Genomic DNA, 26314 nt, shown 5'->3' with positions numbered 1-26314 from the left:
TGTTGCATAGCATCATTTTAAATCAGCACCAGGGTACTAAGAGCTAGTGGGAGTGCCTTCATTCATTGTAAATCAAAGAAATGAAATTTTCCGCTGCTATTAAACTTCCAAGACCTCGGTACGAAAGCTAGGACATGTCTGCGCGAATTAGCAAGGTTCTAGGATAGGGAGAAATGACAGTCGGATTGCAGAGCCGACAGACCCTCTGGAAAAGGGTCAATGACACCATTAATGCGATGCAGACATTCCCAATCTCCAGCTATTCTGCACCCTGCCAAGAGTTCTAGTGCTTTCTTTCTTTATAGTTTTAAGTACAATTTCAGGCCCATAAAACATCAGAGAAGACAGAAGCTATTATCCTGGCCATGACAGGAGTCCCTAATGGGACATGCATACTCTGCAAATACCTAGAACTAATGATGCTGGGCTTTTACTGTTCCCCATCTGTTCAAGGGTATTTTAAAATGTACCAAATCAGGTTTACCCCTATAATGTTTATTGCTGCTCTGAGACTAATAAATGACTCTGAGCGCAATCAAACATTTATCTGGCTTTGCTCATTCTTGAAGAAGAGAGGAGCCCAGTCCACTCGCTTTTCACATGGGGCATCCTGTAAAGTGTTTTCTCCAACCCAGCCACGGCGCACGATCACCTAGATACTTATGTGAAGACCCTCATCTAGCAGTCAAGTTGTTGCAATACAGCAAAACAATCAAACCCATTTATTTTCAGACTAACGGATGGGTTATGCACACAACAGCCCAGAGCCACAACTACATACTTCACAGGGGTAAAACAAACTTTATTATCAATATGGATGACACACACTTCCACAAATGTTTTAGCCAGTCCCTGCTAAATTTAGAACAGCTAGAATATTTCTAGCTAACTTTATGAAAAATAGTTATTTATGTTGCTATAAAAAGAACATTCCAGTAACAAAGAGAGGTGGTGCACAGCAGTGTTCTGTCACAAGTCTCAGTGAAAGAATCTGGAAACCTTTCCCAGCTCCTACTCCAGAGTGCCAGGGAATGGGAATGCAAGTACCAGGCTAGTTTGCTGCATTGCAGGCAACAGTTGGTCTGTTCATTAAATACAGTTACAGAATGGCTTTGTGTATCCTCCTATCTGCAAAGCCACCGTTCCAATATGAATGAATACAGAGGTTAAGTTTGTTTTTGCAAGGTTGACCTTAAAAGTGAGACCAAAGATGCTTTTTCATTTTTTCAAGGATTTTTCTTTTTTCCCCTTTACCCGCCAACACACACACGTACCTTAGAAACTTGAAGTGAAAAATAAAGCACGGTTTCCTTATGAAGAGATGCCAACTACAGTCATCACATGGGTTCTCCAGTCATCTGATGTGGTGTGGCTTACGAGCACCACAGCTGCACGTTCAGAAAAACTCAGTTATTAGAGAATACCCAAACCATCAATTGCTGCCACAGAAATGCTTTTGGTAGGAAAATTTAAATAAAATAGGGAAGAATACTTAAGTATTTCAGGAAGGCAATGATGAAGGATAAGATGATTAATCATATTCTGTAGGAAAGCAAGTAACCTTCCATTTGTTACTAACCTAAGAAAGTACCCTTTTCATAAACATATGGAAGCATTAAAAAAAGAAAATCCATTATTTTGTAACTTTGAAGCTTGTGTCGAGTTACATTTCATCCTTTCAAAATTTGCTTGTTATCTGCCAAGACTGTTCTGCAGTGTTTCTAGCTTCTATGCCAGACCAAATGAACAGAGAATGGAGTAAATTAACTGCCTAAGAGCTAGAAAGCAGAGCTTGCCCACTGACTTTAGCATACTATACAACAACAAGTACTTTTCATTAATTTATTATTGGCAAACCAGCAAATAGATAGGAACAGATTAAACTATGCATCATTTTATCTAAAATTTAGAATGCAGAGATTAACTGAGAGAGCATGTGACCTCACCATATCACATCCAGAGGTGCTTTGACTTCATTACTAGAGAAAAGTATCTTTAAGTGAATCTGGAGGTGTGGAGTTCATGCTTTACACAGACCTGCTCAATGACTAATTTCAAAGACAGGTATTACATATTGTGTCTAAAGGTTACAGCACAGTATTTATTTAACAGCAGAATGCAACAGTTTCTCTAAAAAGAAGACTGGATACATCAAAATGAAACATACAGATACAAAACAAAGCCCTTGAAACTGAATACCTGATAAAAGGAGAAATTTTCAATTCATTAATCAGTCAAATTAATTAGAAAAAATGGCTTGGCGGAAAGGAAAGTTCAGGAATTAACAGTATTCTGTGCAGTAAACACAGATTTTACAAAAATGACAGAGTCATCTCAAAATGAATCTCTTAATTTAAAATACCCACTGGCAACAACAACAAAAAACCCCATCCCACTTAGACTTCCATCATATTATGATGCCAAGGATCTTATTTACAAGTCAAGGGAGATAACCTTCAAGCTGATGAACAAGTAGCACCCACCTTCTTTACTGTATGAAAAGAGTTTTGATGAACGTGTATTGGTAGAGTAATCGGACAGGCAAAGGCAGCGGGGTCCTAAACCAGAAACTCCGGGTGCTCTCTGCTTTAGTGGGTCAGCCCAGACAAACAGCTGCAGAGCTCTTATTGCCAGTGAAGCCAAACAAATTTTTGGCAGTTATAAAAAAATCATGCCCATTTATATGTAATCAAGCTATCAACATGGCTTTAGTGTTGCAAACTCTGGGTGCCCCAATTAAGGGAGAATTTCTGGACTAGAGTATCATGCTGCTATCTGGAAGGGGTGAGGAAGGGATCTGGAATTGCAGTGTCATCCAAGCAATGAAGAACCAACGGAGACCAGAGGTGTGCAGGGATAAGTATTCCCCTTTTAGGAGGGGTGGGGTGGAAAAGTCACCTTTGAAAAGCAAGAATATGCTTTCATAATCCAAGCACCTGAGCTCTTCTAGCTCCCACTGTCCCTTTATTGCTTCTGGAGGTCAGTATGTTATACAGGTTTTGGTTTTTTTGTTTACTAAAAAACAACAAAGCAACATACAATGATTTTCAGAGCTATTAATAAAAATCACACCTGAACTCTTTTAAACATACCACAGTACTTAGTTACTCCTGAGCTGTCAATGTTTGCAATGTGTAACATTGTTAAAAACATGAAAAGTTGGCAAAATGCACCCCCCCATCAAAAAAAAAGAAAAAAGAGAAAAGCTTTTTCCAGCTGTAACATCTGTTAAGTCTAACTAGCTGACAAGTGCTTCTGATGAAACACGCTTGCCAGAACACTACATAAGAGGAGGAGGGACTTTATGGAGGAGGGAACACAAGCTATTTTTCTCCTTCCCTCACCCACAAAATGCACGATACCATTTGCAAACAACAAAGAAACAACACAGCATCCTGATAACATGCAACACGAGGTGATTTCACAGGCCGACGCCATCACGCATAGTTATCTCTGGGTCGTTACCTGCGGTAGTATAACAGGAGCGCATGCTATCCCAGCAAAAGATTCTGGAAAATGTAGGTCCCTTTCCCATTCATCAGTTTCTGTGTTATACACCTGCACAATGCTTGTAACATTGTTGAGATGCCAGTTGTACCCTCCTACGATATAAATCTTTTTTTCTAGTAAACAACAGCCAGCTTCCGACTGACCTGCGCGCATAGGGCTCACCGTTGTCCATTGGTCTGTTTCAGGCACGTAATATTCCACAGCCAAAACATCAAAACAACGGTCAACATGGTCCATGCGGCCTCCCAGAGCGTAAATCCTATTATTTGCACTGACCATGGCATGCAGAACTCGGGGTTCGTTCATTGGGGTTTTAAACTCCCACTGATCCACAGCAGGGTCGTAACAGTGCAGGGCTTTTTTGTCTTCCACTGATATGCCATACCCACCTGATATGTACAATTTGTCTCCTACCGTGGCTCCAGCATGCCCCCACGTCCTGCGTTTCAGGGAGCACACATAAGTCCACTCGTTATTTTTGGGGCAATACTTCTCTACAGAGGCCAAGCTCCCCGACCGGTTTCTCCCACCAGTGGCATACACCATGCCGTGGAGGACGTTGAGCTGGAACTGGATCCTGCTCTCCTGCATGGCCTGGATGCGCAGCCACTGGTTCAGGTGCGGATCGTAACGGTAGCAGATATCCACAGCTCCCTCGCCACTCCGGTACTGCAGGTGTTGCCCTCCTACAATGTAGACAAAGTTGTCGAGCACAGCCACGCAAGAATGGCTGCTGCCCACCTCCATTTCCGTCAGCTCCTTAAACTGACGCACGCTGGCATCTGGCAGGTAGTAGACTTTGCAGCTCACAGTGCGGTCGTTATCGGTGTAAGGAGTGCCGCCAAAGGTGATGAGGGACAGGACGTCCGAGCGGATGGTGGTCCGAGGAGACTGCATCTCGTGCTGACGAAAGGGCAGGATCTGGTAATTGAATGCTTCCAGCAAATACTGCCGGCACAAGACATCTTCCACCATGATGTCCAAGGTCTGGACGCTGTCCACCAGCTCCGAGGACTTCATCAGCGGGAAGCGAATGTGGCAGAGGACTTGGCTGGCATTGGCACGGCGGGTTGGGTCATATTGCAGCCAGCGGACGGCAGCACGGAAGAGGTCTATTTCACTGCAGCTTTTCAGCTTATTGCTCTGCAAGAAGAAAACAAGGCGCTCCAGTGGCAGGTGGAGGAAATCCTCTTCCTCGGAGATCTGGAGGAAATGCCTAAAAGTGAATGCATCTACTGATTCCTTCAACGATGCAAGGCTAAAGGTGGTGGCCATCTGCCCGATATTGAGACACGTTTCTACACTCATGGCAGACTTCAGAAATTCTTCGCAGAGCTCCACGACAGGCACCATCTGGAGGAAGACAGCAGCTCCCAGCACATCCTGAATGCAGTCAAGATCAAGAGTCACTTCAGCACTGTACGCAAAGTCTATTATGTGTTTCAGTCCTTTTGCAGATACACCTTTCAGTTCAATCACATCTTGGCTGGCTTCTCTCATCCCACCTGTAAACATTGCCCTGGAGGTCAAAAACACAAACAAAAATTTCCCCGCCTTTAAATACATGTAAATGATGCAACACTTCAGAATTTAATTTCATTTTTTTAAACATACTGGCTCTCTTAGGGAGGATGGGAAAGGCGGGGAATAAATCAAGGCTGAATCTCTAAAAGCCCAGAGAAATTAAGAGCATGCAATTACTTACATAAAGCTTGCATAAACAGTGCACTGAGAAGTAATATTCAGCTATCAGAAGGTTAAGTTTTTCAATCCTACTGGCAGCATAAATAAGAGTGCACCACAGGACAAAGCTTCAAGAATTAGGTAGAGCTACCAGAGCAGGGAGTGCAGTACACCGCACACCAATGAATCCATGATATTCAACAACCAGCACCAGCAGAGATTGGTAACCATACCCTGAAGAGTTTAAGTATGCATGATTTGTGAGCATAAAGAAAGAATATGCTTTGGAAGACACCTGTGTTTAGGAGGTCAGCGATGCTCTCAGCTTGCCTGCAGCATTGCCTTTAGACAAAGATTTCAGTTAGCCCATTACATTGTAGGCTAGTTATGAAATGGCTTAAATACTGCAGATGCAACACATCTTACGAACAACTTTAGTAATCACAACAGAACCTCCCCTCTAAGGTTCATTCCCAATGCCTTAAGAAAATAGAAGTTGCAGCCACTTCAGAAAACCTCTGTCATGTTGCAGTACGACGGCAGGGGGCTAACAGGCAATTAAAAAAAAGAAAAAAAAAAAGATTTTGTTACAGCACAGCTGCAAGCACATCAGTTGACCAGGCCACGCAGAGATTAGGCCCTAGATCACCTCCTTGGGAGGCTTCTAAATTCCACAGGAAGCACATACCACGCCAAGGACTGCACGCAGACATCTCGTAAACCGCTCTTTTAGAGCAGTGCTGCATTTCCCAGCTATGGGGACATAACTGCACATTTGGGTTTTTTATACATTTACATTAAATTTCAGCAGTTTTTGTTATATATGGGTAGCTCAGGGGCAAAGGTTTGCGCTCTGTGTAGTATTCAACAAGCAGTAGCATAGCAGTTCTGGGGAAGCCAAAGTCAAAACAGGTTGCTGGAAGTACTGTGACATGGAGTTTCACCATTCACTGCCATTGTACATACATCACAGTAAGAATACAGACTGTCACACAAAAGACCTTCTAAACTGCCAGCAGCTGCCTGCACATTTTGGGCTGTTTTTTCCACCATCGAAAATCTCCTCTTTTCTATCGGAAAGGTAAATTCATTGTGAAGGCACGGTGTCATTAGAGCTGCCTTAGGAAGCTGCAGTGACTCTAAGGTGCATGTTAGAAAAAATGCTGAACAGCCCCTGTTATTCTGTATCAACACAGGAATAAAGGAATATCTTGGGAACACTGTCAAACGACAGGAGTTCCAAGTTTCCTGTCCAAACCAGGCTAGAAAACCTGCTGCTGTCCAGCATAAACCCAAAAAATCCTAAATGACCTAAATAAGGAAATATCTGCATACGAAATCAGCTTTCTGTAACCGAGTGACCAGGAATACTGTTCGCAATTATTTGTCCATATAGCAGATGAGAGCATTCTGCTAAAATCCCCTTGCATATCCCATGTCACAGAACAGCATGCTGCCCTGATCCCTTGCCCCAGAGGATATGCAGACATATGTGTATTCGTACATTAGCTATACAGAGCTGAACGTGCATAAGGAAAGAAAAGCACTATTGTTGCCATGATGAAGACAAATCATCAAATAGAATGCAATTCCTTTAAGAAGTGTTGCGGTTCTAAAATGCTGATTATATAAATGCCTCAATTTCACTCTTTTCCCTCCCCCCCTCCTGCATAAAAACAGAGTATTTTCAAAAGCTAGATTATTCTGCCATTGTTCCCCAGGACAACCTTCCTTAGCACCACAGAAGTTATAACAAGAAACCTACTCAGCAATTATATTTTGACAGTGAAAACACACTAGCAGTGGCACTGCATACAGCATTTATGAATACAAATAGTGCTATTAGCATTTGGTGGGAGATCAGCTCCATCATTAATTGCATGCCCGTTAGGGAGAGTGGTAAGCTTGCAAGGTTTATGTTACCAAAGGGAGAGAGAAGGGAACAGCCTAGAAAATATGTGTGTACATAAGACAGACATCATCAGAGCAGCTGAAGAAATGGGCGAAGAGATACAAGAGATATGCCAAGGGACACTGAAGTCCCTTGCTCTTGGCTACCTGCTCAGCAAACCAGTCTGCTCGGGTAAGGAAGGAACCTAAACGTCAAGGGATTGCAAACCCCGTTGAACAGCCCTTCTCCACCCTTACTTGCTACGACTTGCAATCCAGACTAACACCCAGGTCGAGTTCTCTGCTGTTTTGAACCCTCCCGATACCCGTTGCCTCCAGCATGCCCCTCGCTTGACGCTGGGACTGATGCTGCCAGAAAAGATCCCTACCTCAAAAGAGAAGTCATTCCAAGACAGAGAACCATTACAAAGGAGTTTGACAGAGGCAAGATGGATGAATACATATTTTCACTTAAGACTGAATTCCCTGCTCTGCAATTGGCTCACTCTGCATTAATTTGGCTGAGAAAACTCATCTCCATACTTCAGTTTTCTACTCACACAAGATGGGACAATTCTCCCCTATCTCCCAGGGGTCTGGGGAAGGCACACACAAAATGCTTCATACTCTTCAGCCTGTGAACAGTAAGCACTATAGACAGATCAGTGGTATTTAAAGATAACATGACTGTATTTACAATGGGCACCATCGTTCAATGGGATGACTCATTTCAGAGCCCTCGCTGCCACTTCGCAATCAGCTCAAGTAGCTCCAGGGCAAAAGCCTGTTTCCTTCAGCAGACAGAGCACCTACCAATGCTGCTGAGATGGGTTCAAGACCTGGGCTTGAACTTGCGTCTTGGCCCAACGGCTGTAGTTGGAGAAACCTCATCTGTGTGCAGAGGGACTGACTCCAAGCTTCTACATGCCTGCAGGTAACCCCACCGACATCCGTGGGGCAAACCATACCTCCAAAGGGTTGTGTGGGTGTGATTTTGGGGTGTGGTGGGGAGGTTGGGGTGGGGGAGGATGGGGAAACAGAAAACCAATGAGAAAGGTAAAAATGCCTGCTTCCCTATCAGATTCTCACCTGAAATAGTCACTGCAGGCAGCCAAGACAACTTTATGAACCTGAAACACTTCATTATTTATAGTGAGGATGACATCAAGCAGCTGAGCCTGAGCTCGGAGCGAGGCCAGTCCCTGCAGTAGAGTGGTGCTGTGGCCAGGAGCAGAGAACGTGCATTTCAGGGTGCTGTTCTTGTCAGCCATGCTAAAAACAGAACAAGAGAGACAGGCTGGTTTTAAATTAAAACAATATGTGGTATACCTACAAAGCATGCTGGGGAAGATACTGTAACATGAAGCAGCTTGAACGCAAATTCCCAGCTCAACAGCCACACAGAACATCATGACATCAGTACCTCAGTTGTATTCCCTTCTCCCAATACAAAAAAGACTTCCAAATTTTTAAATTATACTTTCGCATTACTGACAACCCGTCACGCTGCAGCACACATGGGCTTCAGAGACCATCCAAACATCAGCTAGCGGGGCCAAAATCTCCAACGAACATTGGTGTCCCCACACTACAACTACCCCAGAGTCCACCCTGACCTTGACTTCAACCACGAGACTGAATCACAGTTGCTTATTCTTCTCACCACCTATCCTGACTGCAGCTGTTAGATACTCTGCACCATCCAAGGACGGCCCTGCTAGCCCTATTTGATCCCTTCCTTATGCCTGACCCTCATGAGAAGAGCAAAAGCAAAATATTACATAGCACTGGCTCCTCTAAATAACGTCAACTGTTTGAACTGCACTGTAAACAGTCCCCTCCCAGTGTAAATATTTCCTTGGTTTTCCCAATGCCTCTCACACATGTTCCCCAGTGCAGAGAGCATCATTCTTAGATTCACTTGGCCTCAGATGCACTTGTCAGTGAGAACACTGCATTTGGAGGTGAACATCAGCAGTATCTCTGCGCAAGTGGAAAAGACTATTAGATGATCTGTGCTCCTCTGAAAATAACTACAATTATGCTGCAGATTTCCTGAGCAAGGCGATAGTGGGCCAGCATGCCCTACCCACCAAGCGGCGTTCACTCACACCGACAGAAGCATGAAATCCTAAATTCATTTGCAAATTTAATCCGACTCTGAACTACTTTTCACAATCAAGATCAGAGTCCTTCTGGGAAGAAAACATGCACAAGAACCAGTATTCAAGATGGGGTTTATGTTTTCAGAAGCATCCTGCTACTTGGTCTCTGCGTTTTAAGAAATATTTTATGGAAGCGTGACATATAAACTCCCAAGCAGATCATACTGAATCTGGAAAGCTGTATTACTTGCTCCCAAGTACACAGTGGGAGAGTGCGCTTAGTACTGTGCTTAAAGGGTATTACTATTATTTAAGTAGAATAAACCAACAAAGCCAAAAAAAAAAAAAAATAGTGTGCTATGGGCTGTATAATCCCATCATTTGCTAACAACTGTCCCTCAGAGTTCACTGCCTAAACAACAACAAAAGCCACACACAACGGACAAAACAAGTAGGCAAGGTCAGAGAAGAGTCAGGGAGATGGGATAACAAAAAAGGGGATGTAAACAATCCTCAAACAATAAGGAACAATGGACAGGACTTGCTACTTGCCTAACTTATCGGATTGCAATTTCCTGCAAGCTTTACAGAAGAGGCGAGTTAGGGGAAATCTGTGATGTTCATCAGAGCACTGAGAGGGCAGCAGCTTTGTGCGAGTAGCTCTAGAGCTCTTTGGGATGCTGCAGGATGCAGATATCAAATCTTTGCAGGCTGTTTCAAAACTCCTCAGGCTTGGGAACGCGCCTCAAAATTCATACGAGTTCCTACTGGGATGACTGATACCGGTCAGCTGTGCTTCTTGTAGCACAGATCTGAAATTCCTACCTTCAAGTCAAAGCATACTAAAAAGTCTTAATTCAGAGAGTGGAGTCCAGCTACAACATCCTTCCTAAAATAAAAAGGATTAGCAAAAATCAGTTGCTGACAAGACCTTTATCCATTACTCCGCAAGCCAAGAAACGTCTATCCACTCCAGCTCTTCCCATGGCGAAAGAAAAAAGAGATTGGAGGGAGCGAGTGCATGAATATTCATCACGTCAAACTCATTTTACTCTCCTCTCTGGAACAATGGGCTTGATTCGCTGGAGTCGAAAGGAGGAAACATCGAGCATAAGCAAGGAAATGATCTTGCCTCTGAACACAGTATCGTTCACCGAGCAAACCCATTGTGCTTCACGCTGGACAGGTAAAATACACACAGCCAGCTCCAGCGTCTCATCTGGGAGATGGTAACTCTGGAGTTTACTATAACTTTGTTAGACTCAGTCTCCTGCAGGATTCTTCTCATGGGAATCATCTTCAGCATTTTTTTCAGACCAACTTTAAATATTCTTTTTCTCAGCCTAAAGGCTCACCCATCCATATATGATTGCTTTCACTAGATCCACAACCCTCTCAGTGAGGGTGCCTCTTCAAACAACAAGCTTTACCTGAACAAACATTCCTCTTTTTTTTCCTTTTTCTCAGTTAACTTTTACAGGCACGGTTAGTAACCAGAGCGTAAGTTTAAAGTAGATGGAGGACTAAATCTGGGAGGGTAGATATTTCTGTGCTGGAATAAACATGTTTGCATGTGTGATTCATTTCAACAGGTAATTGTGAACAGCTACCCCTGAAAAACTCCCTGTACTAGTTCCTTTCTCTATTTACAGGTATAGAATAAAAGGATCCAATGATTACACAATCCTCCAAGGGAGAAAAACAAGACAAACCAAAACAAAACCTAACAGTAAGAGAACCATTGATAATGTCCAGTTTCCTTCAGATTGGAAATAAAGAAATTTTAGAAGAAACACACAAGCTGGAAGCAAAACAAAATCCACACAAAGCATGAGAAATCAAGTAAGAGACTTTACAAAAAACAAAGCAGGGGGGAAAGAGGTGAGAAAACAGCTGTTTGCACCACAGTTAGCAAAAAGGGATTTGTGATAAAAAACAGGCTTGGCTCAAACCAGGCTGCCGTACCACAGGGCATACCGTAGCAGCAGCATGCATTACGCTGCATGGCCTTGCTTTCCACTCCTTCCGCTGCATTAGGAACAGAGAAAGAAGAGAGGCAGCAGATGGATGTCAGAGACTAGGAAAAAAAAAAAAAAAAGGCACAAAAAGAAGCCTTGAACATCTGAAAGTGCCTTTGTGAGGCTGTCCCTATCTTATTTGAGATCTGAATATGCCGTGTACTTGTTGCTTAACAATTTGTTACAGAAGAAACAGCCTTGCAGACAAACTTCGGAAGAGTTGCATCTACTCTTCAGCAGTTCAGAACATGCCTTCAAGATAAAAGCCTTTAATCACACAATAGTGAGAAAGTGTTTATTCTGCTCCTTCCTCATTCCCTTTCTGATGGAGGCAGGGCTGGAGAGCTCCTGGAATTTTCCTCGGTTTTTGGTCTTTGTCCTCAAAAGGACGGCACTGAATGAAGTCCTTTCCCTGCCGCAGAGCTTTGTGGAGGTTTCTGTGGCCGGAGCGTCCTTCGGCAGGGGCCAAACACACTAGCTCGGAGTGGGTCAAGTGTGTCTAGCTGCACCCAGTCAAATTAATCCTTTGAAAAAATGTAAAACATAAAAATCACATTCACATCAAGCAGCACTTCCACTGCATGTCCCACAGGCTTCACAGTGATCTGCAAAGGGATCTGAAAATGTTTACGTGATCGGGGCCTCTAGCACGAATACATTGGCATAAAGGTGATTTTACAGGAACAAAAATCCCACTTTCCATATGGAAATAGCTGTAGCAGTGAAAGGCATCTTTATATTCATGTAACTGCATCCATCGCACGAATGGTGGGGGCAGCTGGAATTCAACAGACACGTTGATTCAGAAGGGCGATCCATTTTGGGCAGCAGCCTCAAAGACTCCGATAACATCGCGGGTACCTGATTTTCAAAAAGGGACTGCCAGGGAACAAGTAATGGGATTGAGGATTTGTCTCCAAGCCACTGCTCTGAAGCCAGATTGCTTTCAATCCTCTCCAGTCACTGCAGGATAGAGTTTGGCATGGCATTTGTGACCGTAGCTTGGGGACAATCAACCCAAAACCGTACGTATGTCGCAGGCTTGTGAAAATGTTAAAGCAAGGGTTAAGGGAGTGGTTCCAGTCAGACAGCAGGCAGGGAAGGCAAACAAGCCCAGAAATTCTCCTTCTGCTGCTGCACCTATTGCAGGAGCTTGGCCACGTGCTCATCCTTGCCCCAAGCTTGCTGACCACATCCTTAGCTGACACGTTTCTGAGCAAGGACTGCTTGATTTTTGACCAGAAACAGATGCAGCAAGGAGGCATCTGAACACAGGGCTGGATGCCCAAGAGGCCTCTAAAGTTGATGGGCTGAGAGATATTTAAGGGCCATACTTCAAGAATCAGTTCAGATGAGGCACAAAGAACATCCCAAAGAACAAATGTCCCCTGTCTCTGCCTCCTCGATTCTCCAAAACATCACATGTAATCCAAGATGCATTTCAAGCTAATGAATCATTTTTACCAAATCTGTACTGATGATTAAAAACATCAAAGCTGGAATTAAAGGCTTACCAAGCATGAGTTCATATTTCAGCATGTTTGCAACTACTGCACAAGTACAAATGGAGAGAATTATACCAGGCCAGATTATAACATTTTAGTGATTGAATTAAATAAGGAAAATCTTTTGCTACACAACTGCCTGTCACCTCCATCCTCTTCTTTTATAACATGGTCCACCTTGGAAGGAGGGATAGTTCAGTGCTAGCGAGGCTCGCTCTCCATCTCCATCCCAGTTCAGCATCCTTGCTAATATCCACCCACGTTTTCCCACTCTCTGGGCAGGTGGTGCTTGGTAATTTTTCATGCAGGAGAAACTCAAGGGTGTTGGCAAGATTTCTAAGCAGGGCAAACTTCCAACAGCCAGCCTCTACAGTAAACACAAGCTCTAAAGGTAGGACCCCGCGGGGCATGGCTGGGGTACAAAAGAGGAGGCAGGAAAAGCAGCAGCGTGTGTGTGTGTTCGCATGCATAAAGTACATAGTGCCACAGCTTTTCTGTGGATAAACAAAGGACTTGGGATTGCAAAATAGCCAGCAAGGCACCTTCTGAGCGCTCAAGCCTGCAAAAAATTTTTTATGGTGAGAGCAGCAGAACTAACATAAAGCTGAAGAGTAACTTTATTTAGAACATAGGATATGAATATTAAGGACCTTCTTTAAGAACCTTTGAAAGGCAGCATTATAGATATTTTAATAATGCAAATCATTTAATGCCTTTAGTTCCATGCCTAAGTAAAAAACACATTCAGATTCTGATTTTTAAACTACAATTAAGACACTTAAAATCAAAACAAAAGTCAAACTCCCTCAGATAAGTCACTGGTAGCCATGGTTACTGTAATATTTCAGATCCTGAGGCTTTATATCACATGCCCAAATGATGAAAACGAGTTTTCAGCACCTCACACTAACAAATGTTACGTTACGGCAAAAAGGCTAAACCCTTTACTGTAGATTTGCTGTTTCACGGACTCTTGTCAGGACTTTCGGGCAATGCTCCCATGGCCTTTGCACCCCCTACGAAAAGGCATCGAGAGGTTTCCTTGAAGTTTGGGTGCGAGGAAGACTAGATGCTGCCAGGCAATGAGACTTAAAAATACCTGCCCTGTTAACCTACTTACATTCCCAGCAGCAAGCGAGATTTGTCACCAGCACCCCATCAGAAACAACATTTACCATCCCTTCCCTGTCCAAATTAGCAACAACAATAAGCACTTAATGATCAGCAGCTAATTAAATATTAACACATAGAATGAAGGAGATGTTTTCCAGAGAAACATAATCATCCTTAAGAAAGATAGGCGAGCAAAATCATTTAATCAATTTCTTTGTTCCCTTTTCCACCTCCTTCCCTTAATTTCTCCTATTTCTCTCCTCTGCCTCCACTCATTTTCCTCTCCTGACACCCTCTCTTTCATCAAAGGCAATAATACAAGTGGAAAGCCTGAGACTAATATCTCTATTTAAAAGTGACTAGCAATTTGGAGTGCTCAAATAAAGAGATTATAAATGGGTCTGAGTTTTAGAAGGAGCAACACTATGTGTGGAAAAAAATGGTCCTCTGTAAAATGCCTGAAGTTGAATAGTGAAGTTTGAAAAGTCTCGCCTTTAATCTTTTACACTTAAGAGTCTCAAAATTTAATGAAAGTTAATGTTTGGCAAAGGGAGAACAAGTAACATTGACTATTTTAAAAAAAGAACGAAGCCCAACAAATCACGCTTTTTTATTTGTATTACAGGGACCCAGTAGGCTTGTCCCTCTCACAAAGGGGGAACTGAGGTCTCAAAGACGGACTGCCTGACGCTGGGACGGGACTGGGTGCCGCAGGGCACACTGCCGGACAATCCACGCCTGATTCAGCCTTGCGTTTAGTGAAAACGGCAATTAAAGATGTATTTCACAGAAGCCAGGAGGTACCTTAATGCTTCATTTTTAAGTGCTTTCTGAATCAGGTCCTACTGATCCCCTTATTTGCTTATCTGCACCCTGCTTCTCCCAAGCCAGAACCAAGGAAACCCTGTAAGCCAAAGGTAAGGCAGCAAGTTGAAGCAAGAGACTTTTCAATTTTATTTTTTTTAAATATTATTTTTTGTCCCCTGAGAAGTCCCAGACACATTTCCAAATCTCTTTCTTTTTTTCTGAGCTGAACTCACACGGGGCCCAGCAGACACACACACACACACACATATACAAATATATTCTGCTCCCAGGCTTCAATCGGTAGGTTGTTTGCAAGCCAAAGGAGGTGGGATTTTGGTTTCTGCTAAAAGCACTAATAAAACTGGATGTCTGTCAAAAGCTGGCTGGCCTGGTAAAACGGAGCATTGGAGCAACAAAGAAGTAGAGGGTGAAATACCTGAACACATTAAACTCTGTGCCACCTCATGGAGCTTCAACCTGAGGGACTGATCAGTACACGCTGTACCCGGGACAAATTGGGGGAAGGGGGGAAGGGGGAAGAACAAGATTCTTAAAAATGTTTCTGTCACAGAGCCAGAGTCATCTTTATGCTGGGACACATGGGAAAAGGGACATAAGGACAAATGGGAAAAGCAGTTTGGTCCTCTTTATTCAGCAACCAAAGTGGCCAATGCAACTCTCAGGTAAGGGCTCTGTGGGCCCAAATTTGCACACTGGTAGCATTAGGGTCTTGGAGGGGCACAAAACATCAGGCTGAGAAGATCATTTACCAGGACCTGCCATTTCTCTTCTCTCTACCCATATCCAGAGCTACCGCAGAAGATCTTGTCCTGTACAGGGATTTTCCTGGGGCACCCTCAGTCCTGCCCGAAACCTTCTCCGGCAGCAGAGAACATGGAGCAGGCGCAGGCGACACACATCGCCCATCACTAACAACACCCTGCCCTTCACAATCTCCACCTGTATTTTTACAATGACTGAGAACAGGAAAATACTACCCCACCCCCCAAACTTTACCGTGATTATATTCTTGTCAGCCCCAAACCTAATCCCACTGAGCCAGGAACAAACTGAGCAAATATAAAAATCACTCTAAGCATATAAATTACTCTGGCAGCCACAGGCAGTATCACAGCAATGAAAAAGTCAGCTGCTCTCTGTTGCTCCCGAGCTCAGCCAGCCACACAAGGACCCCCAGAAGGACGGTGGATTTTACACCACGTAAAATTTGCCTGTGTATCCATGGTACATGGCTAAGTACTGGCTCTTTATACACTCGATACTCCTGCTGACAGCACTGCCTTAAACAGTTCCACATTTCCCGCACCATATGCCCTTACGGTCAAACCCTGCCAACCCCCAGATCTAGAAAAAGGAAAGCTACAGCGATGCCGTATCAAAAAAAAAATATGCAAAAAGCAGAACCATCCTTTTACAACACACCACTGTGGTCGTCTTAGCAGCCAGAAGCCGCAGCGGGTTATTTTCTGCGCCCGCCATCCCCTGCACACCTCTCCCAGCAGCACCCGTGGCAGAGCTGCTGTGCAAAGGCCGAGAGGCACCTAGTGGTGTCGGGAAGCACAGCAGAGCCACCAAGGCCACCCCAAAAGTGACAACCAGCCCAGCTCCAAGCTCTGCATCGCTGCTGGCCTTCTAGATACCACCCTGCTCTTCCCTCCATCCTTGCTTTTCCATCCACCCCCATTCCAGCATCACATTTTCACCTTTGGAAATGGAGCGAAGCTGATCCGTGGCACAGCTACCACCGCTTTCATCCAAAAATTCGTCGGGACCTGCCTCAACTTCCTGGCTCGTCACAGGTCAGCAATGGCTCGGTCGCGGTCCCGCTGGGGACAGCCCGTTTCAGCTCTGCTAGCAGCTCCTAGCAGGGCAGAAAGTTCCCCCCACCAAGCAAATCACTCTGCGGCCTTCTCCCACACAACCATACTGGGCCCTTCCCTCCACACCTTGGATAAACTTAGAAAAACTCCAAAATCAGACTACGAGGTACTTGGAGCAGTGTTTGTCTCAGCCTGTTTCTGTGGCATCCGATTGCATCGTCTGGGCAGTGTTGCAATAAAAACGACAGGACTAGTTACACGCAGAGTAGGTACTATAGCGTGCAGTGAGCCGCAGCACGCCCCTCCTCTCCCTGTACCTCCACCCTCCAGATTATTGCCTCGGAGCAGCTAGGGATCTCAAGCAAAAGCAACATAAAATGATGAAACAGCAGACAACAGAAGAAAAACTCACCATCCCTTTAATGCAAACTGAAGAAATCAGGTTTTCTAGCAGATGCGAGCAGCTGCCCCAGCACTTGGCATCATAACACCAACTCCAATTCCATTCCAGGATCAAATCCCCTTGCCACCGTGGCTCTTTGTAGCCCGTTTCCTAAACCCTCTGCGCTTACCTTCTGACAGGCTTGCGCCCGTCCTAAACGTCATTATGTTTCTCAGCTGCTCGGGCAGTTCAGTTCTACACAGGCTTCGTGCCACCCTCACTGCATCACCTGAATGGAATAACCCAAGACCACCAGATGTGCAGCAATAGTTTTTCTTAAAGGCCACGATTTCTGTGCAAGTTCAGCATATATCTTGCATATAAATGAGAAACTGGAAAAGACACCTTAGCCATCGTTCCATGATGCAAAGCTCTTCCTTACAAAGCAGTTAATGCCACGCAACACTTGGAGGTAAGACAGGAACCTTGAAAGAATCACTTAAGTTTATTTTTGGTCTAAATAAAACCTCCAGCTCAGAAGTCTCCCAATGTTGAAAAAGAAAGCAGCAGTTATTTTTACAGCGATTCAATTAGAGTGTAAACATTTACACCACGTCTACCAGATCTAACAACTAAATCTGTTTTAAAATTGCCATGTGGCAGAGTATAGAACATAGAAACCACACAAAACTAAACTTTGAACAGTTTCAAATGGGGGGGGGGGGGGAAAGCCTAATCGAAGACTGAAGTTATATAAGATTACAGGAACGCAAAAGCAAAGCAGACTCACAGCCCTTATCATTATCTTCCCCCGACACAGTTTTACTCCATCCTCCTGTACATTTGCTCTCTCTCCCACCACTTTCTTCAGAAGAAATAAGGTTAGGGGAGTTCAGGTCGACTTTCTCTTGATGTGAACCCAGACATTATGTACTTTTAGATAAGGAAGACCTGCAGGTCTCCCTTGGCCATTCATTCTGGTTTTGACAGGTGGGACTGCTTTCAGCAAATGCCTGCGTGTAACAGTATTAGGGAGGTTTTTGAAAAGTGTTTATACAACCTGGCTGCCTTCCCTTCTTCAAGGGATTATTCCCAATTTGAGAGACACACAGCTCTGCTCAACAGTTTGTCTGGACACCCCAATTAATTCCTGCTTGAAGGCTTGCACAATAACATCCTCTCCAGCATCTGAGAAGATGTTTTTCCTAGATCTTTGTCACCCTGCTTTTACAACCCTACCTCACCAACACTGCAGCAGAGTTCACACATCTCATTGTCTAAAGCTCAGAGAACTTCTCTTACTGAGGGTACTGATGGATTTCACCGTTTCCTCTGTACTTACTTGCTCACCAATCTCAAAGCGTATCTTCAGGAGCAACACAGTATTAGAGTGAATTCTATAGCCTGAAACTCTCCCTCCACACGATAGGGAGGGCTGGGAGTAAAATATGAAACCCATTTGTAACTCATGAAATTCTATCCATGGAGGAAGGGAAAAGGGGAAAAAAACCCAACAATAAACCAAAAAAGCAAGTTTATTTCAAAATAGAAGATTTGGGCCATTTGCTTTCAGTGCACAGCAATGGCCTTATTTCATGCCATCAGTGTGTCAAAAGCCTTTTGTCCATACCATCTTGCACAGTGTGTTCCTTATCGAATGAAGGCGCAGGATCCCCAGCAGACAAGTTAATTTTCTTGCTTTGGGGAAGCCAGCATATTTACGGGTAACTAGCATCAGCCATGCGGTAGCAATTCCAAAGATGGAAATTCTGCCCCTGCTGTTTGAGTAACAGTGCACCACCAAAATGGCATGTGTGTAATACCAAGAGAGGACTTTGTTCTTTTGCCTTAGAGAGTAAATACTCTGTAACTGCAAAAAAGTCACAAGTGGAAGCACCTAACAAGGAGTCATTGTTGATAGGGAATGCCCTTGAAATGCTCCTCTCACTCTATAGAGACGATGCGGCATGTCCAACGTCCCCCATCAGGTTTCTTCCCTGTATTCTCCAACAAATCCATCCTTTAAAACAGAAGACTAACGACCAACAAGAAGCAGTACTGAAACTTCAATGGGCTTTACTTTAAAATTAACAAAGAAAATAAACACGCAGCGATAGGGAACACGATAGAGCTACAGCTCAGGGAACAAAACTGCTACAGTTCCAGTCTGGGTCATTTATCACAGCCCTGAAACAAATTACTTCCATTTCTCACTGCTACACACCCAGCACCGAGAAACTCCTGAGCGCCGAGCGAGCGGCCCTAGCAACACCCGTGCGAAAGAAGTGCTGCTGTTCCTGTTCTGAGAGGGAAGAAAAAGGAGGTGCAGAGAGATAAAATGAAATGCCCCAGGCAATGCAGCATATAGTTTACACAGGCGGTCACTAGGAAAAAAGTTATATATATATATATATATATATATATATAAGGTGAGAATTCAGACAGGCTTCTCCAGTGCTAAACAATGACTGCAAGAGCTTCCCTCTCCACGGCATGACATACAGGGTGGTTATTTCAGGAGTGAACGCAGGAGAGAGTTAAGTTGAGGATAAACGATGCTTTGAAGCGAAGTGACAGGTTGACAGCATAACATCTGAGAGACAGACAACACAACTTTCTGAACACTGTCCAACGCGGTAACTTTTGGATGACAACAGATAGAAAAGCCCTGGGAACAGAAACTCCTCCACGAACAGGTACCAGCCACAACCATCCACCCGCCAGAACACCCTCCCTGGTACCACTTTGTGCTGCCTTCCAAGGCTGAGTGACCCCTCAGGGACCAAAGCCAGTGACCCAGGGAGGGGTTTGCAGCCTGGGGGGACGGGGCGCAACAGAACGGGCCCGAAACACCAAAAACTCGGTGTCTCTGTAAAGCTACGAACCCGGTATCTCTAGAAACCCACGAAGCCGGTGGCTCTACAAACCCTACCCAAGCGGGGTCTAGGTGCGATTCACAACATTCTCTATTTTAGACCCTCCCTCAAACCTCAGCCTTCCTCCTCATAAACTCCACCAGGGAAAGCGTTATTATTAATTATTATCGTTATCTTTCAGAGGACTCCCAGCCATCGGGCCTTGCTCAGGAAACACGCCCCTCCACCCCCCACCCCCCCTCCCCCCGGGCACCGGGGCCGGGCTCTCCGCCTCTCCAGGACCCCCGAGGAGCGGCAATCCCAAAAATAAAGGGAAAATAAATTAATACAGGGGCGCACGTCGGCGCCGGAGGAAGGCGGAGAAGCGCCGAGGCCGTCACCGGGCCCAACCCGGCCCCCTTCCCGCCGCCGCCACCACCGCGGCCCAAGCCGGGCCGGAGCCCCCCGGCCGCCCTCCGACCCCCCCGGCCTAGGCCGCTCCCGTTTCCCCCCCTCACCTGCTCGGCCGCTCCGCGGCGAACTCGGCCCCGCCGGACTCCGCCATCTTCGCTACGCCGCCGCTGCCGGGCCCCGAGCTGGGAGGCGGCGGGATTCCCGCCGCGTTAAAGGCGCAGGAGCGAGCGGGGGCCCCTTTGGCGGGCGGCGGCGGGGACCGGGCAACTGCTTCCTTCCCGCCCCGCCGCCACCGGGGCCTGTCACCGCCCCGCCGATGAGGGGGACCGGGGGCTGTCGCTGCCCCGGGGGTCCCGGGGTGGTGGTGGGGGGGTGTCATCACCTCACAACTTGAGGGGATCTGGGGGTCCGTCGGTGCCCCGCGGGTGAGGGGAGCCAGCGGGGCTGTCACCATCCCATGGCCGTGGAGCCCGCCGTGGGGGTCTGTCACCTCCCCACGGCCACGGGGTCGCTGAGGGCGGTCGTTGCCCCATGGCTGAGAGGAGCTGAGGGGGTCTGACCCCGTCCCTCGGCTGAGGGGGGCCAGGGGTCTGTCGCCGTCCCTCGGCCGAGGGGGGCCAGGGGTCTGTCGCCGTGCCACGGGCCGCCACGGGGCCTCCTCACGCCGGCATTCTCCAGCCCACCATTACCCAAGAGCAGGCGATGTTCCCCTGCCCGCGGCCTGCGCCCAAGCGCTTATCGCTTTCCCTCCGGGATTTCACGTGCGACTCGTTCAACGTCTCCTGCAGGGACCGTCGTGTCTTCGACCAGCCGGGGACTGCGGGGACGACCCTGCTCCCCATCACCCTGGGGACAAAACTTCCCGCCACACCATCTGGACGATTTTATGGACCAAGTTTTATCACCATAAACGCTTTGTGCAAGAGCAACAGTACCCTCCAGAGGGTGCAGTCATGTCATCGGAGATCGCAGCGTTCCGGATACGCTGTCTCGGTGCCAAAGATGCCTTCGCCGCCCCGCGTCCCCACACATGCTCGGCATCAGAGTCGCTCCCGGCTCTCCCCAAAGCGTCCGGCGGAGATGAGGCCAAGCGTCGCGGGGTCCGTGTAATTTTTAAAGCCGGCGCGCATCTGGAGAGAGCGGACGGTCTAGAGGGCATTCCAGTCGTTAGTGGAAATCAGGAAATTATTCGTAGCGGTGGCTCTGCCAACGACCGAGGGTAAATTTCTTTGATTTCACATGCCTCGGTGTCCACATCTGTATAAGGGAAAGGGGGAATTTGTACATGAGAATAAACGCACTTGGAAAGCCATGAAAATACTCTTTCAAGTCAGCCTGATGAAAACTTCATGTTCTGGAGCCCTCTGCTTCAAGGAGAGCAATCTGTTTCAGAGGCGAAGCTGTGTATTTTTCTTATTTAAACCTTCTAAATCTGCTGGAGCATTAAAAATATTTGGCATTTCCACAGCACATTTCATTCCCAGCTCCAAATGCGTTTTACAGACATTCATTAATTAAGCCTCGTAAAACCTTTGGGAGAAAGGGAAGCAGTACTTATTAATTTGCTATTTGTATTGCTGCAGCACACGGAGACCCCAGCCAGGACCTCGGGGCCCTGTTATTTTAGACCCGACCTACACAGAAGAGGAGATGTCAGCGCACCGAGGCGCGGGGAGAGTGGGAGGAGGCGCGGGAGAGGCAGCGGATGAAAGTTAATGCCGTAAGTCATCGGCAGAGCCCGCAGCAGTCCGTCCCCGGTGTTTCACCACGATGCCCTTTCCGCTGGGCAGTGCTGCCTGCAAGACAGAGCTGCGGGAGTAAGTGTGGCTCCCACCCCACTTCTCCCCGCACCTTTCTGGTTTGCATTTTGCTGGTGGTCGGGGGCTCCTGCCCCTCCTCACCAACCCCTCATGCTTGTCCTGCTTCCTCAGACACCAGCTCTGCTTCATTTGATAGCTTCCACTTTCTCCTGGGGCCACTTTCTGTAGATTTAGCTTTGCAGCACACCCCGCTCTTTAAAAGGTTTAAAATAAACGCTTTCCCTTTATTATTTTTAGGTCCATATAGATATTTTAAGTGCCTCTATTTCGGTTCAATAAATACACAGCAATAAAGCAGCCCTGCTGACGGCTAGCCCAGCCGGGCTGCCCGCTCACTGCGGACCTCTCCATCCCAGGTGGGTCGGTGGATGGGAGCTGTGAACGTTACACCTCTGCTTCCCCTGCAGGAAAAACCAGGCTGTGCCGTATGCTGTAAATGCCTTTCACATGTTCCCCAGATCCCAGTTAAATTGAACCCCAGAAGGTCTCTCAAAGCATGAAAAATGCATTTATAAGATGCTGGAAGGAAGATGTATTCCATAACTACCCTGGTGACCAGGCGTGCTGACTTGTGTCATGTGGAGAAGGAACCAAAAGGGGGTATTTCTTGTTATTTCATACCGCTGATGGGATTTTATCTCTCACAGCAAATCCAGGAACTTTTTAGTTACCATTATTGTTTGATTTTATGGGCCATCTGAAATTTATTTTTATTTCTATTCATTATTTGTTGAGTGCACTTAGCCCCTTCCCCAAGGAGCCTGCCTTACATCTAAGGTGATTTTTACAACCAGTGTTAGCACAGCATCTGAGCAACTCGCACAACTTTAATATATTTATCCTGCACACACAGTACATCAAGGCGGTCCTGGTATTCCTACTGTGGAGAGCAGTGGTCTGCCTATAAAATCACAAGTCTAACTTACTGTGTTAAAAAAAAAAAAAAAGAAAAAAGAATAAACTCCGAACTATTTACATTCTTCTTCTTTCTGATCTTCATTTTAAGCCATCAGGATGTATTTGAGTTATATTTTCACTTCCCCCCCCCCCTACAAAACATGAGGTCTAGCAATGTACCTTTTACTGTAAGCCAAGCTCTCGCATATCCCACGACTCCCACAGCTGGGGCTTTAAAATCTGCATCCAACACTGTGAGACTAATGACAAAATCATGAGCTGGCAGCGCTGCCTTTTCCTCCGACCTTTTCATTTCATCCTGCAAGTGCTCAGAAACAGGAATTCCTCGCAGTTCACAGCACTATCGGTCCACGCAGTTTGTGTTGGGTGGAGGAGGCGGACAGCTGGCCTCAACGAGCTTTTTTCCCCAATTCTTGCTAGATTTTCCCCAGCACAACAAAGCCCCAACGTTCTTTTATTTGCTATTGTTATGGAGGAGTCTGCGAGTGACCTCCCTCTTGCTCCCTGCCTCCGCACAGCATCAGTGATGAACGCTGCTCCATCTCCTGCTTGTCATGCATGTCCTGAGGGTGCTGTGGGGCTTTTCTGTTGCCTGTGCTTCCGGCTGGTTTTATTCCCTCTTGATTTCTGGTAGACTGCTCTCTGCTAATCCCCATGTAATCCCGACAAACGTGTGAGCCCGGGGAGGGGTCGAGCATGCAGGCCGGGGTGCGTCTGCGTGTGCCGGCTCTCCAGATAAAGATGGGCCGCGGCATCGCGTGAGCTGGTCCTTCTCGCTCCCTTTTATTTTGCCCCATCGGTATACCCTGCCTGCATCTCCCCCTGCTCGTGTTCAGGCTTGGAGACCTTTCAGCTCCCTGAGACGTTATTAGTCTCTCCTGGGAGGCTGGTGAAGGTGAGATGCTCCTTCCCGCCTTGAGCACTACCTGTGCAAATAACTCCATGGCTGAGACCAGCCACCAGCCCTGGGGGACATGGGACCCCCAGTGATGCGGTGGTACCCGAGCCCCCCAGGCAGGATGAGGTCTGTAGGCTCCCACCCATCCTGGGGCAGAGACCAGCCCTTCAGGTCCCCGATCTCCTGCTGCAGACCCGAACCGACACATCAGCCGCTGCCGACACTCCAGCACGGCACATCGGCCGAGCAGCATCCCCTCCCTGCCGGGACGGAGACAACCCAGCTCTTCAGCCGGACTCTCATCCGCGGGCAGCGTTACCCACCCCGTGGAGCAGCGGTGCCATCTCATCTGGCACGGATAACGCACGCCTGTGCGTACGCCGGTGCTGGGAGGCGTAGGGATTGCTATGCCCTGCGCTGAAGAGCAAGCGGGAGGAGCAGGAGCGAGCGGGAAGCAGACAGCAGAGCCACGTGGGGTCTGGCTTGGGGGAAGGCCGAACACCTTCTTTTACGAATCTTGGGCTCCTTCCACTCCCACGCACGGCGGGGCGAGCTGACGCACATGGCACCCGCGGGAGCCGGCTCCCACGCCAGCTGGAGGCGTTGGCCGTCCCCAGTGCCGTTCGGCACCGGTGCGAGGCCACGATCCAGCAAATCCCTTCTGCACGTGCTGCAGTGTTAAGCACACGTGTCGTCCCCGTGAAATCAGCGGGATGGCCCCAGCGCCTGAAGGTGAGCAGGTGCTGCGCCGCGCCGCCGCGTCGGCACTTAAGGGAGCCCGATTCCCATCCGCCTGGCCAAACCGCAACCATACATCTCTGCTTTCCCTGACCAGCTTGGCTGAGCTCCTCACCTGGCAAAAGAACACACGGCAGCGAAAATAAACACGGAGGGAAGCGAAGCCCCTCATGGCCCGGCGAACGAGGTCTGCGTTCCAAGAAGTAATGAAGCCCAGGGAATGGAAAATGCATGTCACTTGGCGGCAGGCTGGATGCGCACAGGCGCTCCGTGCCGGCTGCCGAGAGGGTGCTTCGCCTCCACACGGCATTGCCACGGCACAGCAGCTGCGCCAGGTCCAGCCAGCGGCACCGTGCTGAACTCTGACATTTGAAGACGGAGAATAATTTGGCTTCATTAGCCTCCCCTTCCCCCCCCCCGCCCCGAGCGGTCCCTCGAGCCGGGCTGGAATGTGCGTGGTAGGGACAGAACCAATCCCATTAGCACGAGGAGATTGTTTTTCGTTTGGTTTTGTTGTTGTTGAATCACCCGTGGCTCCGCTTCTTTGGGGTAGGTCATAGGAAGGAGGACGGGGAGAGGAAACCCATGGATGTGTTTTCCCGGGTGGCCATCTACGGCACGGCACTCCCCTGCCAGCCCGGCTGCCTGATTTCGGCAGCACCGTGAGGTTTCCATCTTTGAAGGCCACACGAACTTTGCTGCCGGCTCCAGGATGGTGCCCAGCACGGTTCGAAGGAGCATTTGTAAGAGCAAGGGCTCAGCTCCCACGCGTGGGGTCGGGAAGGTGCTGCAAGCCAGCGGTGCTGCCAGAGCTCGCTTTGAATCCCTGTCCAACTCCCCACCCCGCGTCCTTATCCTCGCTCCATCTCTGGATGGAGACTTAACCTCCGTTGAGCTTAAAGCTGAATTTACAGCTCTGTGTGTTGGTCAGAACAGCACCGGATTGCAACCATGTGCTAGCAGGAGCCGGGCCAGGGGCAGCGAGAGGCAGCTGGAGCAGCTAGAAAATATCTTTTCCCCAGCTGAGATAGGAGCCCGGGCTCTTTTTCTGGCATCTTCAAAAGCCCTGCTCTGGCAGGCCCCAAAACCGCTGTTTCACCCTAATTTGTGCTTTCTCATGAAAGACCCTCATTCCTCCAACACGAGACAAGAATAAGAAACCTTCCCCCGGCTGTTTTGCATCCAGTGGCATCTCCCCGGGATGCGAGTGGGAAGGGGCGAAGGGGAGCAACGGGTGCAGACCCAGGTGAACCAACACCGTGTCCATTGCGAGTTGGGAAAATCGGTCACAAATCATGAAAATGGGGGTTGGCACGCGTGTGTGCAAGGCAGGGACATCTCAGAGTCCTTCCCCACTCTGCTGTCCCACTCCTGGGCTTTCTGCCCTGTGCGGCATCCCTGGACCATGGACCCCAATTCTCTTCCCAAGCAGAGATGTCCCGGCAGGACACGGCACTGGGCTCTGGGCACCCGACAGCGTGAGAGCTCCCGAAATCTTCCTCGGCACGGGAGAGCGTGATGAGAAATAGGGGCCAACGACACCGTTGGGAGCAGACGGCGAGAGGGGAGGGAAATCCGTGAGCAAATGCATTCACCGCGTGGCCCGGCTCCTCAGCTGGAGTGTGCGAGCGGCGGTGGAGCCGGGCCAGCTCCCGGCAGCTGAGATTTGCGGGGAGGGAGGAGAAAGGAGGGGGCATTTTCTGGAGGTGAAAACAGCAGCCCAACACAGCCACAGAGAGAGCTGCCGGGGGGGGCTGCCGACCCCAACCGCAGCCAACGAAATCCCCGCAACCCTCGACACCCGCTGCTGGCACGGA

At 47.6% G+C, this 26314-nt stretch overlaps 1 protein-coding gene across 2 annotated transcripts; it reads right to left on the bottom strand.

The window, feature by feature from the left end:
* Nucleotides 1-824: 824 nt before the first annotated feature.
* Nucleotides 825-20577, bottom strand: KLHL26 (kelch like family member 26). Of its 2 annotated transcripts, XM_049808925.1 has the most exons (3): nucleotides 20228-20577; nucleotides 8173-8355; nucleotides 825-5029 (listed from the first exon to the last, which is right to left on the bottom strand). In XM_049808925.1, exons 1-3 carry the CDS (start codon nucleotides 20575-20577, stop codon nucleotides 3448-3450), a joined length of 2115 nt encoding a protein of 704 aa, XP_049664882.1. In that variant the 3' UTR covers nucleotides 825-3447. The 2 variants fall into 2 exon arrangements, with proteins under 2 accessions (XP_049664882.1, XP_049664883.1); XM_049808926.1 differs by lacking the exon at nucleotides 8173-8355 and having other exon boundaries at nucleotides 20228-20361.
* Nucleotides 20578-26314: the final 5737 nt, after the last annotated feature.

This window comes from Accipiter gentilis, chromosome 8 (assembly GCF_929443795.1).
Source record: "Accipiter gentilis chromosome 8, bAccGen1.1, whole genome shotgun sequence".
NCBI lineage: Eukaryota > Metazoa > Chordata > Aves > Accipitriformes > Accipitridae > Astur > Astur gentilis.
Note: the sequence above shows the minus strand (reverse complement) of the source record. Positions and strands in the feature narration are given on the sequence as shown.